Below are 17,979 nucleotides of genomic sequence, written 5' to 3'. Positions count from 1 at the left end.
AGGCAGGTCAGCGCTGAGACAAAGATGGAGATTAGTGACCTTTTCTCCCCAAACCTCCCCTTTACAACGAGGTGAGAACCCTTCATTAAAGCCAGGCCAAACCCTCTATCAAACGTCCCTTCAGTGCTCAACACATTCAGCAGCTCCTCACAGGATAAGAAGGGGAACAAAAAGTGGGGAGAAACATTTGTTTAATGAGCCATTCCCCAGGCTGTCTTTCTCTCGCATTCATTCCTCTCTTTTGCTACAGGCCTGCCCTCAGGTCAGCTCTCCCCAAAACACAATCAAATCCCTGCACCACTGATGGCAGCGGTTCCATTCACCACAAAGATTTATGATCTATAATAGCTGGCAAATGGACCCGAGCTTGGGCTGCCCCAAGGGGAGGCCCCAGACTTATTTTCTTTAAATCTCAAAAAGAAAAGGGGGGAAAGGGTGAGCTGCAAGAGGCTGGGGGTGAGGATGGTGGAGTTAATCTGGCTCTCAGAAACATTTTCAAGGTAGCCATCTGGGCTGGGTGGGACTTTTGAAACTGTCTGTCAATCTTAAACAAGAATTTCTCCCTTAATAGAAGAAACACACTGCATGCAAAAGGACATGTTACACCAGTATACAGAACCCTTCATTTGCTCTTTGGAGGCCACTCTGCAAGCAGTAGCTTTTATTAATCAGCTACAATCAGGCAGCCAGCCAGTTAGCTGTCTCCTGATCCTTGGCAGTAGTGGAAAGTCCCATTCGGGCACCCTCAACTTCATAATCCTATTCCCATAATCCTTAGAAATCAGCGAGCAAGAGACAATCCCCACTCTCTCCATGGTCGACTCCCCTTTCCTTTTAAGGCAGAAGAAGAAGGGAGTTCTTTCAACCCACATTACTCGAGTTTCAAAAAAACAAAAAACAGAAAAAGCAGTTCAAGGTGTTTAAGATGTGAGGCAGTTATGTTGCATTCATACAGCAACCAAAGACCTCACAATCAAGTTTTTACAGGAAGTGTAGGTTATTATATAGTTTTTTCCAAAAAAACAACATATCTGACTTCTTTCAGGTTTTTTTTGTCCTTTTATGTAAATATTTGAGAATAGTTGAGACTCATACTAACATTTTCAAATAGAAACAAAATTCAACACATAAAGCTAAGTCGATCCCCATTGGCTCCCATGTTCAGATGTGAAAATGTCTTCAGCTTCAACAACGGCATTAAAAATATATCCTACACTGGATGAGAGGTCTCGATTGTCTTTGTGATGCTAGTGAGTTTGAAGCTTTTTAACTGAATTATTGAAGTCTTTGTTGCAGTTTAGGTGAGTAAAATTCAGGTATTTTATTAGTGCATTACTCGTCACTAAATAACAGATATTTGTGGCGATGCACCATGCAGCTTATGGATGCAGCTTGCTAAACATGCATGCTAGCCTTAGGCCTCAGACTTTCTGGCAACCGCTAGTCACTAAGGATAAATGTGAATTCTTACTAGCAGTTTCTAGATCAAACTGAGATATAGTGCTGCAGTGCAAACCTTCTTCCTGCGGTCATTAGAAGACTATGGTGGCCTACGATTTGCGTTAAAGATGGTGACTGGGCTGAAAACAAATGGCAACTGCTCTGTGAAACACATAACACAAACTGGAAACAGAAACAATTCGCCTTCAAAAAGCTGCCCCCAATATGTTGGTTGCAGCTGTAAGACAACTTTTACTTTGAAGACAAACTTTTTATATTTCTGGCTTCTGTTGTACTTTTACAAGTTTCACTTCAACTCAGGGACCATCCACAGACCAGTCCATGCAAGCTACATGTGAAAGTGGCAATCTGCTAATGACCAAAGTAACTGCAAGGTTTTTGGTGCAACATCCCCTTTGTGACTGGTTTCATCCGGAAAACAGCAAGCAACCATCAGCAACCACTCACCAACCAGTTGGGGAATACACATTATTCTCCGGCCGCTCTGTAGGCTTGTATGACAGGGGTCTTCATTGAGGAAGTCAGGGTGACATGTTACTCGTGACCCTTAAAATTAGCAACATGGCAGCGGCCAAAAAAAAAAAAAGTTGAAGTTTTAAAATTGGAAATCCAGAAAACAGTGGCTAATGATGGCTACTTCCATCATTTATATACAGTCTATATTTGTAGTTAAGTGCTTGAACACAAACAAAATGACTTTAGCTACCAAAATAAAAGAGCATATTTCACTAAACACTATATCTGGTTAGCTGTTTGAAATAAGTTATAAATCAGAGTTAGCTAGGTAACAGATATGATTAATAACAGCTCCATAACTCCATTTTGCACATACCGGATTGATGAAGATGCTTCAGCTTAAATTGCAGACATACAACATCACTGGCATTTTGAGCTCCCACTTGTCACTGAGTAACAAAATAGTTGCTGTATATTTGGCATACCAAATTTCCTGATCCAACACCTTCATCTCTTCCTGTTCATCTCATGGATCTTATGACCAGCTTTATACTTTTTTTTGGGGGGGGGGGGGTGGGTTGTGCCAAACTAAGTTAACTCTCTCCTGACCTTTTCTTGCATCTTCATATCTTCATATCTACATATCTTCAAGTTCTGAAGAAAAGTAAGCAAAAGAGTCCGTTTGACACTTTTTCTGTTCCCAGTCTGAGTTGAATCACCAATGTTGCCACAATATCCTCACTGAAGAATAAGAAAGAGTCGAAATAATAAGATCCATGCACAGATTTCATTAGAGTACACAAGCACACACACACACACACACACACACACACACACACACATATACTGTTGTGTGTGCACATGTTTGCTCTGTTGTGTCCACACTGTCTTGTGCCTGCATTGTTCTGTTCTGTCTGGTGTTGCACTGTCTTTGTTTTGTTTTTTGCAATTTTTGCACATTGCACTTTATGTAATCCTGTGTTGACTGTCTGTTATATGTCATATGTGATTGCACACACATAAATACCTCATTAAAAAGTGAAGTTTATTTCAGAAAGACTGTTGTAAAAATAATAAATATGGATTCTCGTTCCACCTGAAATTGAACTGTAAGTTATCATAACCTTGGCAGTTTTTCCCCTGAAGGAGATAAGCGTTATCTAATGGCAACTTCAGTGTCAGACTCTGACAGGCACTCTGACGAGACACTATGTCTGCAAATGTGGCTTCAGCAAACCCAGTGACGACCATAAGAATACCCCCATCTCCTTCTGTAACTCTGAGAAGATTTCTACTAAACACTGCAACAGAGGAGACAAGGTGATGGTGTTGTCACAGAACAGGCCCTGTTTTCACACTCAACATTAACATGCAGTTTGTTTGATCTGATTCCAAGTAAACAGAGCGACTGCACCAAAATGCATTAAGGATGCGCTGTGATCACTACAGCCACATTTGGAAGTGACACAACCACATAAAAACGCAAATACCCCACTGGGCTGGCAAAGGATTAGGGATGGATTTACAGGCTGAGAATCTTCCATTATCAATGCTGTGAAATGAATCTTCTCTCACTTAATGTCAGGTTACAGCAATTCCCTCTTATGTTATCCTTACGGTTAGTGTCAGCACTCAAGACAGCACTACGAGACCAAGTGGATATACAAAAGATTTTGAGATTGCAATAAATGAGGTTTTTACTGCCCCACAGCACAAAAGTGATCGCAACAAATCCGGACAGAGTAATAAGCTGAAAGCTGAGTAATATTCATTCTGACTACAACATATCAAATTCTGATTTTTTACAGGAACGGAGCTAGCTTTAGATCCACTGACTAATTATTGAGGTAAGCTGAACACAAACACATTACAACTACAAAAAAGCAACGTTGAAGATCCACAAATACTATTTATTTCTTTTAAAAGCTTTTCAATCCATATCTAGAAATATCTGCACTTTGCATGTTTTCTATTGTTGAAGGTTAATTCAGCTCAATTTACAACAGTAAAAGCTATATGAAAATTTCTATGTTGCCTATTATCTATTTGAAAAGCCTCTGTTATCTCAACCTCTGACCACTGTGTATCCTTATACATAAAAGGCCTGTTTAAGGATGTTCCCCCATGCTAACAATTATTTGAGAGACTGTATCTCAGTCAGCCAAAATATAGTCCCTATTCAGTGACATAATGTGACCAATCTATATTAAATACTGTTTGGTTAACAGTGTAATTTTATTGTGTTTCATCTAACAGTTATAATAATCAGTCATGACATTTCCCAGTTTTTAGCACAGCAGTAATTCCCGTCCTCAATTTGCCTTAAATGAGAATTACTAAGCTGAAAATTAGCTCCCTACAGTGAGTTCAACAGATATTAAATTAAACAACACACTAAGACTCAGTGTTGGTAAATTCTCCACAGATAGTGAAATGTTAGGATCAAATGCAGTAAGCTTTATTAGTCCTTTACGTTCTTGACTGGCGGGTAGGGATGGGTATCGTTTAGGTTTTATCCGATACCGGTGCCAAATCGGTACTTTTGAAACGGTGCCGGTGCTCAAACGGTGCTTAAAGAATGGAGAACACAAAATTGGTCCAAAAACCTCTCATGTTCAGCTGTTTTTTGTAAAAATATAACAATGTTAGCCTTTTCTGCAGCTATGGGGCATATATGGCATCACTCTTGGCTGGAAGTAGTGCTTAAACAATGGAAAAAACACAAACTTTGTCCTAAACCTCTCATGTTTAACTGTTTTCCACTTTTTCTTTGGTCATTTTAGCCTTTTTAGCCAGGGTGAAGGGAGCATCTGCCATCAAACAAGAGGACAGCATGTAGCTATGATGATGTTTGCTAGTTCACCTTACATGCATTAATGTAATAAGGTGGTTAGCCTACTCAACGTAAATTAGCTACTCACGCAGAGAAGAACGGCTGCTGCTGCTGCCACCATCATCCGTCATCATTTCTGCTACACTGGCAGGGCTAGGGGCCAGGACTCTCCTCTTCGTGTTTTTGGGGGATGTTGCATAACAGGCAACCCACCCGCAGTAGATGTGCTCGGTGTGAGGTCTCGCAGCAAGCTATCAAATACGGCGCATTTCTGGGCTTTTAAAAAAAACGCTATGCGTCGCCAGGTGTTTCATCGGATTTGAGGTGCTACCTCCTTTGACAGTATCACAGTATCAGCTTAAAGCACTTGTTGCAGGCTGCTGAGTTTGCATATTTTGCTATGAAGTACAGCCAGACTTTTGACCGCTTCGCCTTGGACATTTTTAATCTGTAGCTCTGCTCTAACAGAACGTACGTACCTGGCCCCGCCTACGATCCTCGGAAACGTAAAATGATTGGCTAAAAGTGTATCACAGCTCAGGAAAAAAAAGCACCGAAATAAAGCACCGAAATGTGCGCTGCTTTTCGGTCTGGTTACTACCGTTTATGTCAGAACCACACCGGTACCCATCCCTACTGGCGGGTCTTTATTCAGGGTGTGTCTAATAGCCAAAGTTCAGTCATTCATTAATTTTACCGTCATGTGAAAAATACAGTTGGTGCAGGACATTGTAGCCCTGTGGAAAAAGCAAGTACGCCCCATAGTTCAATAGCTTGTAGAAACACTTTTAGCAGCAACAAGTTGAAATAGTCATTTTCTGCATGACTTCATCGGTCTCTCACATAACTGCATAACAGGTTTAGTCCCCTGTTCTTTACAATGGTGCTTTGATTCATGGAGATTTACAATCATTTGTTTATGAAAAGATCCAACCACAGGCTGAAGTCTGGACGTTGACTGAATCATCGCAGCTCCTTGATGCTTTTCCCTTTCAGCTATTCTGTTGTAGATTTGTTGTTGTGCTTGGGATCCCTGTCCTGTTGCGTGGTCCAATTTTGGACCAAAATTTAGCTAGTGGACAGATGGCTGCACATTTGACTCTACAATACTTTGCTATACAGAGGAGTTCATGGTCTAATCAATGACTGCAAGATGCCAAGGTTACTGGAAAACAAGCCCAAGTTATTACCCGTCCACCACCGTGCTTGGCAGCTGGTATGAGGTGTTTCTGCTGATATGCTGTGTTTGGTTTTTGTCTAATGTGGCGATGTGTATTCTGGTCAAACATCTCCATTCTACGCTTATGTATTCAAAGGGCATTGTTCCATTTGTTCCATCAAGTCTTCTGGTTTGTTCAGATACAACTTCGGCTTAAACTTAAGCCATGATGTCATGTTTTAGAGAGAAGAAGCTTTCTCCTGCAAACCATTCCTAATAAGTCATAATTGTTCAGTCTTTTTCTAAGTGTACTACTAACTGAGATGTAGCTCTTGAGTCTGCTACAGTTTCTCTGAGTACTGAGGTGAATTTGCTGGGATGTCCACTCCTGGGAAGATTGTGGCATTGTGTTAAAACACACTTAAAGGCTCCAGACCAGCAAACTGCTAAAACATCTGCTTTCATAGAGGAAGTCACACTTTATGATAACTGATGATGTGCATTTGATAAGCTACACCAGTGCTGCAACTTACCCTCTAAATTCCTATGGAAACAGTACGGTTATACTTAGATTTTTACAGGACTGCATAGAGCCCTGTGAAACCTTTCATTTTCACATGACAACTGGGGCACATCAGACCCACACAGCATCTGCCAGTGCCATAGCTGAGCCATGAGAGTCTAAAACAGCTCAGATAAGCCCCGCTGTGTCTGCATTATAGGTCTGAGTTGAGAAACTAAAATGAAAATGTAAGATGCAATTTCTTGCCATCAACAAACCCAACCATCAAATCTATAAATTTACAACTTGTGTCCATGTAATGAGCAAGTGCCATAAGAGATGTAGGATCAAGCCCGAGATCTATTCTAACTTACAGCAGCGATTTATTATTTCTTACTAATATCTTAATTAAGCACACAGTCTGACATTACTGTGCTGTAAAACTATGGCAACAGTTTTTTCCCCAGTGCTGAACAACACAGGCTATTCTCTTTGAGGAGTACAAAATATATTTTGTCTAAAAACAGTTACGCCTGTCCAACCATGAGAGAAAGGGAATCAAAGTATCTTCCCTGAAGCTCATGCTTCATAGTAAACACTGCTGAAAAATTGCTGAAATTTTTATCATCAGTGGGAACAACTCCATCTATGACCTAATTTCATGTCCCTGTATTTTACCATGGGCCTTCATTGCAAAATTACATGCAGTCTGGATTATGTTTTATAACCTGAATGATTCAGTGTGCAGTTTATCTTATTTACCCCTTTATGAACAGACGCCACTGCAGCAGTCAGCAGTATCAATGCTAATATTCAAAAGGATGCTAGAATTCAGTAAACATCAAATCAGAAAGTTAAGGAGTTACAATGGCTGCAGATCCTCTTTGTCTAATTTTGTGTTGCACGCTGTGATGTGGTTTTGCCCTTGGCACTGTTAGCCACTTCAGCACTTTGGACCGGCTGGCAGGCTTTGGCATCGATGCCCTGTAAGACGACACAGGGGAGACAGGATGGTATCTGTGTGAAAGCTAAGCACTGTCACTCACCTTGGACATTTGCTGAGCCTGCCGGGCTGGCCCAAGATGTCTGAGAGTTACTGACCCATCCTCTCACCCAAACAAATCAAGCGGTTATGTTGACATAAAAGAGCTTTTATATAAAATATAAAAGCTCCAAAATCTCTAAAAACCCCACTAATATTTAACGTTTACTCTCAGACGCATAACAACTTTTTCTCTAACAAAATTATGTTTTAGTGTGTAAAACCTCTTTTCATCTTTTAAGGTTATATAGAGTTCAAAGTCAGCAGAAAAACTCAAATCACTACATAATACCCTATTAAAAAGCCAGTTATTCCCTTCCTTTAGTGTAAGATAGTCCAAATACACTTTGTACACTTTGATTACTACCCATGCAATTTCAACATAACTCAGTTTTTTTGTAACTTTTTTTGATATTCATTGTAATTGCTTTGCAAAGAAACACCGATGTCATGAATCACATAAAAACATCAGGAAGCTTCCTTTGCTTTGCTGTGGTATGGGTAACGTAGTCAGTAAGAAGGCTGCAAAAATGTGAACGATCTGGACTCCTGACTTAAAAACGCAATTCACAGAGCCTCTCTCCTGATGTGAACAGTCTGACACAACAGCTCCTGGTCCAAGATACAACGAAAAGCTCCAAAGTTTTGCCTTTCTTATCTGCAATATTCAAACTTTTGAATAAAACCCATCCAAAGTTACAAGCATTTTCTTCAATTTGACTTTCTTCTTGAAATCTAAAACTGCCAACATTCAAAACTCCTCTGGTTTACTCTGAAACTGTATACAAAAGATGGAGGAAGCCATTATGATGTCATCCATCGGTGGATGATATCCCAGAGTGAACCTCATGCTGAGCATTTTCATCACCGTCATCTTGATGTGCATAATCTTAAAGTACCGCCATTCACCAGGATGACACCCTAAGGCATACCCTTTATGGGGGTTTTATTGGTCAATGTTACATTACATTACGTTATAGGTATAACATCAAACATGGCAATAAATAAATGCAAGGGAACCTTATATACTTCAAAATAAAATAAGAAAGCAGTAAGGAAACAGTAGGATGGGGCTAAGTATCAGTATCACGTATCACTTTCTCTAGGGACACCATTATCATTGTGCTGTCACCAAATACCAACATTTCTAATAAAACACGCAGACACTCTAAAGAGAATTCTCCACTAATGTGACCTACTGAGGTCCCACACACACACACACACACACACACACACACACACACACACACACACACACACACACACACACACACACACACACACACACACACACGCTGACAGCAAAATGCAGCTGCTAAAAATATTTTCTTATTTAGTTATTTACTTAGATGTCATGATGTATCAATTGCTACAAAATCAGTGCAATACCATCGTTACTGTGGGTAATGTGTGATGATATTATCATCTCAATCGTGACTCTATGATTACCCACATTAGTAAACAGTAAACATCTCTCTCCCTTTCTTGAAGCCAGCTTCCTGATCTTGAAACTGGGGCAGGCACCGAGTCTGAGGGAAGTCACTTGTCCGCCTAATTTATTTAACCAATCTTGATGTGGCAGACAGAGGAACCTGATGTGAGGGCTGCAGAGAGAACCACTGCTCTGCAAAAAGTTATAACGAAGCGTCCGGGCCCACAGTCCCACCTGTACCGTGTCAAGTAAATTGTTTATATTCTTCTAAGTGCGTTATTAAGTAAAGTGACACCAGTTTGGGGGTTATATACAGTCTGCTTCTGGAAAGTTGTCATGTGAACACAAACCAGAGAAGCCACTGAGCACAGACAAAAGAGAGAATGGACACATTTTCTGTTCATTTTTAAAGTGGTGTTGAGCAAGAGTTCTCCAGGCTTTCTGGAGGTCTTATATGTTTTGGAGGGGTTTTTGGACATTGGCTGCTTGGCTCCAGTGTTTATCTTTCTTATATGTGTCTATACATAGAAAAGAATCCGTTTTAAATTGTGTCTGTACACATTTTACTGCTAGCAGCCTGTAAAAGATAAATAAGTAAATAGATAAATAAAGGCAAACTTTGTTCCCATTTCTTTAGCAGAACTTGTGAAAAATATGAGAGACAAACAGAGTCACGTGACCTCAAAGCTGGTACAACTGTGAGTGTCTACAGCTTGGAGCTGCATTTCACACAGTGGTATTGGGAATGGTGTTGGTGTGAAAACTGATGGAAATACGGAGATAGAAAAGTGTCTTCAGATTTTGATTTACCCTGAATTATCATCTGGAAAGGTTCTGATTGGCAACAGCTTCATTTTTCAACAAAAGCAGTAAAAGCATGAATAGAAGAACACACAACAGAGCACTATCGGCCAACATCCAAAGCGTTTAATGTCCTTCAGGAAGCCTGGAGAACTACTCCTGAAGACTACTTAAAGAAACAAAGAGAGTTCAGGCTGTGCTGAAGAATAAAGGTGGTCACACCAATTATTGACTTGCAAGCTCATTAGAACTGAACAAACTTAGTTTTTGCCTTCTATACTATATTTTAATGTATGTGTGCAGATATTTCAATAAATAACTGTATCTACTTTCCATTTTCCTATAAAAAATATAAAGAAATGTCAGGTACTGTATACTGTACGCACATGTATCTATCTTCTCAGCTATGCCACCACCCATGATGTTTAAAGCAAACGTCTGCATACTTTCCATGAAAGTATGCAGACATGTGAAAGTGTTTAATCACTAAGCTTCTAAAGATTTTCATACCAAATATTGACTTTTAAGCCTATTAGAATTGAACAAACTCTGCTTTTGCCTTATGTGCTATATTTCCATGTATTTTTGGACATGTTTCAATAACATATTGCACCTATTACACCTTTAATCAAGAAATTCAGATTTTTTTCACAGTACTGTTTTGTTTTTGTGACAAATGTATGGATGGAAAATGCCCCTAAACTAAGAAAAAGGTTTTAGTAAATTTAGAGAAGTAAATCCAGAAAAATGCGATCTGAGCTCACCACCTAAAGTTTTACTGTGGGCGCAAAAAAAAAAAAAGCAGCAAAAAAGAAAAAAATGCCATTACCTTTGAATTATGCATTTTTCCTCTTGTCTGCACAACAGTCTGTCATGACTGCAAACTCTCCGGAGAGACAAGGAGGTGTGGGAATAAACAAGGAGTCGCTGGAGAAGCACTTTGTTAGAACAGCGCTTCACGGACAGCTGAGCACATAGTGAGACAAAGTGATCTGAAAGCCAACAAACAATTTAGAGTTCAAACTCAGCAAATACAGCCAGCATTATGAATCCAGCACATGGGCCTAAACATCTGCGGTAGCAGTTGTCAGCTTTCGTTTGAGGTGGTTGTCAATGTGCCATCTGTCTTAGTGAGCACTAAACGCTTCTTCTACTGGGAGAAGAGAGGGGAATGAAAGAGTTGGCTCAGCTGAACACTCAGTCAGAAACATTCCTTAATGGGAAGTGCTTGACTGAAGAGGAAGAAATCAGAGCACTGAAACACACAGACAGGTATACACAGCAAACACAGGGTTATTGTACCTGTGTCAACACCACACCTGCAAGGCTTCATTGTGGACCTGCATGGCCTATGGCATAGGAATGCGTCCTAAAATTGTGGTTTTCTTGATATCTCACTGGGGAGAACATTCACACAACATCTATAAACTGAGAAAAAGGGAGTCATTTTGTATTTCATGTGCCACAAGGTTCAAGAACTGCTTAGCTTACAAGTGTGCCACACATGTAAACACACACGCACACAGCTGCTAGTTGCTGTAATGTGTAATGGGTCATGACCAGATCTGTCAACAGCTCTGCAACCTGTGGGAAGACCTGTTGATACAATGAGGAATGAATGGACCTGCAATGTGTCTTTGATCCCCTGGAGGATCAGAGTGATGACCTGCTACAAGGAAACCGGACTCTGTTAAACAGTGATCCTGCACTGCTACGTTGAAATAGACGAAGAAAGTAAACTAGCTGTCATCTGTGGAAGAATGAGCAAGATTTTTACAGCTTTTAATTTCTTCATATGACTACTTCTGTAACTCATATTGTATATCATCAATACCTACAAAAAAAAGTGAATATTGAGTGTTCAAATGTATCCTCTTATCTAAATGAGTTTTTGCCATCTTACATTTGTGACTTTGGAGCATCTCTACATCTGATTGGTTTGGACAAAATGATTCTCACTTAGTGTTTTGAACGATACAAATATAAAGTAAATAAGAGAATAAGTATATTTTATTACATTTGTTTCTCCGTGCATGATCAACTTTAAACGACAACAGGTGAAACAACTGTAGGCAACGCAAAGTGGATGATCCTGAGTTAAGCCCGTCCACTTGATGAGTGGGATTCACTCATCAAGCATCACTTTGTCGCTGATGGTTGATCACTAGTGGACATTCCTGTAGGTAACCCTCTCATTTATTTACTACCTTGTCATATGTCAATGAGTGCTATCCTGCGCTCTCAATCATTTGCCTCAACATTGAGAAAAGTTTCAATTGGACCCGCCCACTTTGCAGGTATTTCGCCCATCCTCTCTTGAAGTCATTGAATGTAACTGAGTTCCTGTGTGGACAGGGCTTTAAACTTTTCTCAACTTTAAAATGAGATATAGAAAATACCTACCAATAATTATAAAGGACTGTACACCTACAGCAGCCTCATGGCTACAGGTAACCCATCCCACGAAGCTCCTGGTGCACAGTCTTTATGCTGATGTTAATAAAAGAGGATATGTGGAATGCTGCAGTTACTGAGTCAGCAGAGCATTCATGACTCTTACACACTAAGCACCTCAACATACCTCACTCGGAAACTCTGTTCTTGACTTTATAAAATCGGCCACTTCTCAGCTGAGCTGAGATCTATTTCTTTCAGTGGAATTGAGCACTGGCATGTCTGGTTGATGATCTATTATGCGCGTTGATACTTGAGTTGTGCTTTCTGTTTAGTAGAAGTGAATAATGATTCACGAGTTAACCTGACTCGATGACTCCATCTTTTTTTTATATATGCTATGTTCCACACTGCAATAATATCAGTTATAGTTGATCATGAAATATCTATGACAACTGGACCAAAAACACTTGAATTCAAAGATTAAGAGGTGCAACCCAATACTTTTGGCCATAAAGTGTAGAGCAACCTCGAGCCTAGAAGCTACCAGTTGTCAGCAACAAAGCGATGTACATTGAGCAAAGTGCTTCCTTTGCGATTGCCCCTTAAATCTGGTTTTCAAACCTAAAAAACAGAATTTTTGAAATCTCACACCTTAGATTGGCTTTATTTATGGGTGAAAATAAGCTTTGGTTATTTTTTTCTCACTAAAACCTTTTGCAGCATGCCTGCTAATTGGCTGTGTTGAAAAAGATAGATCTATCTATTTTCTTCTATAATTTTCAAGGTTGTATTCCTGTTTGATAATTATAAAAAGCAAATCCTTTTGGCACTTTTGTTCAAATAACAAATAAAAAATGACAGCAAAACATGCTTGTGTAAAGCATGAGAGGACAAAACAAGTCTGGATACCTGAGACTAAACAAAGTAAGCAAATGTGTTTGTTTGATGTCCGAACATTGGCTGATAGCTAAATCTTGTTATTATGATTTATTATGATGAATAAATAAGGAGAAAAGGAGAATTTGGAGAATTCTTTTCATGCTGCAACATGAAAAGATTTTTTTTCACGTATAAATTGTGTTTGCAGGTTAAGCTGGCTTTCGGGAGCACACTGGATGTGCTTTGCCCTATGCAAAGCCCAGTGGCTTAACAGGACCATAACAATCAAACAGTCATTTTGTGTAGCTTAAGCCAGAGCCTGCGGGCTGACTGCAGGCAGCCTACAAGCGTAACATTGAGCAATAAAGGATCCAGAGTTTATGTCATGCTGGCACATACAGCACAGAGCGGGACCAAGCTTTTCTCTTAAAATTAAACTCTTCTGTTTTAACCATCAGAGCTAACTAAACCATCCCAACATTGATAAGTGGTGTTGAGAAATGCCACCGCATTAATGGTTAAAAACAGTGCAAAAATGACAGGTTACCAACAAAAGCCATCATTCAGGAACAAACTAGAACCCAGTTTCAGCCAAAACTCTCACAATCTCACAGCTAGAGAGACTACAACATGATCTTCCAGACAAAAAATAGCTTATTGTGAGCTGTGTCAGCAGTGACATAGACACGCACTCGGCTCACAATCACAATATATGTAGCCTTGCTGAAAACAATACCTCAGGCTCCTTTATCAGCCACTGATTTGATGTTTTTCGTCTGTAGCCCTTCAGTTTTTGGGCTGTTATTGTATCATTGATGAGCTAGTGCATGGTGATGTGTGGATCTGTGAACAGAGCTAATGGAAAGAGATTAAATAAAAGCACTGATGAGCAGACAGAGACTGAAGCCTTGTCACATCTGCAGTGTCATCCACTTAACTCTGATGGCAAATCGCATTTCAGAAGAACGAGACAAGAGACAGAGAGGTAATAAGTGAGATGAAAGAGAACGTAGAAAGCAGACCCGTCAGGGATGATTTGTGAAGAAGCCCCATCAGAATGTACGCATTGACACTGGTCCTAAAAGGCAATAGGCATACCCCGCCTTCTTCACTGCCCTCCCTTGACTTCTAGTAATGGATTTACATTCTCAGGACCGGTGTGTACAAATCTACTAGATGCACATGCATGCAAACACACGGCATATGGAGGTTGCCAAATTACTGAGCCATTCAGCTATCAAAAGAGACACGTCGGATTCATGCCACTGCTGTGTTTTGCACACTGTAGCCAATTACAAATAAACCGGTGCATCGTCTATCTCTCATTTACAGATCGACAGACAAGGCGGCTATTTTTACCTCTGCATAAAAGCAGAAACTGTTTTCACACTCCGCCAACTGGAACTGTGCCTTTCATTAAGGAAATCTATTTAGAGCTGAGCAGGGGAGCGGCAAAGGAGTGGGGGAAAGATGAGCACTGATTAAATCTTTCAATGAAAATGTTTGAGGCTCTCTCTGTTATTTCATCACCGCACAGGCCAGGCGCTTTGCAATAAAAATGAGGCGGAGTGTATTTTGCTTTCAGGATCCTGAATCGAGGCAACACACTTCAAAAAGTGTTTGTCGTTGGCTCATCTCCAGGACTCAGCTGGTGTCAATCACATGTGTGCCGTTGGATGAGCAGGTCAGCAAACTGTGACCTCGCCATCTGTGTATGTGTCAGAGGCAATTAGGCTCATAAACACATCAGGATACTAAAAATAATGTGGATAAAAGAGAGAAACACTAATAAGTAAATTTATACACAGAAAGCAATTAGAAGCTAATTGATATCAAGGACATAAAAGGTACAAATACAGGGAAAAAACGCCTGTCCTGGAAATATTTTGGACAAACATTGACCATCTGATCTAGTCTCAGATTTCTTGAAAATGGGGAGCGGCAAAGGTCCTTATGATTTATCCTTTACAGTCTGCGGGTGCCATTCTTTGAAATGATGCAGGCCTTACCCTCTTCAAACACAATACCTAACTACCACTAGATTCACTCACTGCTGTTCATGATCTCATTGTCTAAACCTCCTTCTGTTTTTAGTGTAAGTAAAACTGATGGGGCGTGTCGAGACATCCTCTCCCTGCATGCACCGCTAATAGCAGCTGAGGCTTCCCAGTTGGCTTTCCATTAAGTGCCAGTCAACTGGGTGGTGGACCATTCGCTCATTTACTCAGACAACATGATATCCTTGTTTCCTATGGTGTGCATTGTTTCAGATTAAGTGGCAACAGAGTTGCTAAATATCACCTTTATGATTTTTGCTTGATAACTTCTTTATCTGCATACTAGAATTAGGTGACCCCGTGTTTGAATGTTACTTAACACTAATTATAAGATATGTGTCTGTGCATTGCACCCATACTATTTATGAATGCAGCTCACTAACCAAGTTTAATTCCACCCTCTCATCCAAATGTGGTAAGTTCTGGCCTCCAAAAAACGACAGCATCGGCGGCCAAAACATTAACGTTGAGCCAGAGCCCAAATCCAGTATATGATGCTAGGAGGCTACGCCCATCATTCACAAAGTTCGTGGTTTCCCCTCAATCAGTCATGCTTGACATCTTTTATAATATACGGGTCATGAGGAAGGAGGCACTAACCAGCAGTTTACAGGAAAATATACACTAATGTGCAAAAGTATTGAGCCAGTCTAATTTATTTGGATTTTGCTACCATGTAGTCAGACTTGCTTGTCATTTTATTGTTGTTGAGCAATAATTCTCCACACTTTCCTGAAGTTTTTCTTTTGACATATCCACTTCTTTGCTTATGTTCAAGTGAGAACGTGTTGCCAATCCCTATACCTGGCCATTTTCACTGTTAAATCACTTTACACTGAGCTGTGAATCATTGAAGCACAAAAAAGGAACCTAAATCAAGGGATGAACCTTTTTTTCTAGACTTAACAGACAACTTAGCAAAGAACCAATCTCTGTGTATTTAGGTATTTCGTTATTTGCAGCATGTCGCTAAAACACAAAATGTGTTCCAATTATTTAGCTGAATCTATTTTTTTAAATTCCAAAAATAACATCATCTGATACTTTTTCTTCACCAAAAACATGATTGTTTAAGAGCCATTGATCAATATTTTTGTGTGCCGCGTGTCACTAAATAATTTGAGGAAACTGGACATGTGAAGGTGAAAAAAAGACACTACAGAAGATGAGCAGTATCTTCAAGCCACATCCAAAAGAAAAACAGCAACAAAAAATAATAATAACAATCCAACAAAGGCCTTGCTAGAGTTGGCCCTTCAGTTGATCAATCTATGGTTCACTGAAGCCTCATCAGAAATGCTCCCAAATGAAGGATGGCTGTCAAGAATCCATTCTTAAGGAAGTGAAACAGGGAGAAAAGGCTGAGGGATGCCAAATGACACACAAATTGGACTGAAAATCACTGGTAACAGGTCTTATGGAGTGATGAATCCAAATTTGACATTCTTGGTTCAAATAATCAGAGGTCAGGAGAGAAGCCCAACAGTGAGAGTCTACAGCCATCTGGAAAACACGGTGAAGGCTCGTTCATTTTAGACAGTGGGGTTGGGGATCTTTTGAAATTGATGGATTTATGAATTCGGATTTGACCAAATGCAACAGCATCTGTAAACAGTGTGATTGGCAATGGCTTCATCTTTCAGCACAATGATTCCAAACGAACTGCCAGTGCAGTAAAAACATACCTGGACAGAAAAGCACACAATGGAACAATATCAGTCATTGATTGGCCTCCCCGGAGCTGTGACCTCTCTGGGATCATCTTTACAGAAAATGTGAAAGAAAAAAGGCAGCCAACATCCAAAGAAGAGCTTTGAATCTCCTTCAGGAGGCCCGGAGAACTGTTCCTGAAGACTACTTCCAGAAATAAGAAGAGTTCAGGCTGTGATGAAGAATAAAGGCAGTCATACCACATACTAATTTCAAGCTCATTAGAACTGAACAAACTTTGTTTTTTCCTCATGTTTTGATAAATAACTGTATCTACTTCCCATTTTCCAGGAAGAATAAAAAGAAATGACATGTACTGTATACTGTATCTCCCCAGCTAGACAACCTTCCTAAAAGAACTATAAGACATTGATTTATGTGGCTCCAGTCAGTTGTTTTGGGATTTTCTTTGCCACCAACCATGAAGTTAAAAGGGAAACACTTTCATGGAAAGTATGCAGACATGTGAAAGTGTTTAATCACTAAGCTCCTGTGGGCGCATGCCTGGGGGATTTTCGAAGTGGCATTGGGAGCATGCTGTCAACACAAAGGCATCTGTGGACACACTTATGGATTGCACATAAACAAACACACACACAGAATCAAAGATGTATTAGTATTCACTGACAATTTATGAGAATTGACAAACAATCTTGTTGTGCGTCTTCAGTCGAGAGTTAGCTAAAGAAAAGTTTCTAAAGAAGAGGAAGACAATCTATGGTTTGTATATATCCTGCCTTTACAGGTGCTTCATCTCATTTGAGCTGAGCCACGTCGCAATCAGTACATCTGGGGACTTCTACTATCAGCAATCGCAAACGCAGATATAGTCCCAGCCCCGGTAAATAATAACTTTGAGTCTTTGCTGTGTGTACGTAGCTCTTCGCAATCAATAGTGTAAGAAAATCACCATCTAGGTCAAGGCAGCTAAAGGAGAGAGACGCTTTTTAGACACTTTTTTTACCAGCGGGTTGAAAAAGAAATCTTTAGCGCTCCCAGTCACACATAAAAAGCCATCTGATGTGCCTTCCCTGGCTGAGCAAAACAAATGTGTTTCCGCCAATTTACCGTGTGATTTAAACATGCTTAATATGGTTTATCAAATAAATCCTAGACATAAACTGGATTGATTAAATCCACAGAAACCTTCAAAAAAAAAAAAAGAAAAAAAAGAAACATTATTATCTGAGCTTTGGTGTGCAAATCAGTCAGGGTAGAAAGAAGAATCTGTAAAGGGCCCTTTCTTTTTC

At 40.0% G+C, this 17,979-nt stretch overlaps 1 protein-coding gene across 4 annotated transcripts in view; it reads right to left on the bottom strand.

Annotated features, from left to right (window-relative positions):
• Positions 1 to 17,979, bottom strand: part of rhbdl3 (rhomboid, veinlet-like 3 (Drosophila)) — a 74,520-nt gene that overhangs the window by 50,984 nt on the left and 5,557 nt on the right. Inside the window, exon 1 of one of the 4 annotated variants that reach the window (XM_005936445.3) lies at positions 4,839 to 4,886. The exons of the other annotated variants lie outside the window; for them this stretch is intronic. Coding sequence (XP_005936507.2) covers positions 4,839 to 4,874 — 36 coding nt within the window. The 5' untranslated portion in view covers positions 4,875 to 4,886. Of the gene's footprint in view, positions 1 to 4,838; positions 4,887 to 17,979 lie in introns of those variants that run through there. 4 annotated transcript variants of the gene reach the window in all.

The sequence above is a fragment of the Haplochromis burtoni genome, unplaced genomic scaffold (genome assembly GCF_018398535.1).
Source record: "Haplochromis burtoni strain Fernald_Lab_line unplaced genomic scaffold, NCSU_Asbu1 Contig_212, whole genome shotgun sequence".
NCBI lineage: Eukaryota > Metazoa > Chordata > Actinopteri > Cichliformes > Cichlidae > Haplochromis > Haplochromis burtoni.
The sequence above is the reverse complement of the archived record's forward strand: the minus strand, read 5'-3'. Positions and strand labels throughout refer to the sequence as shown.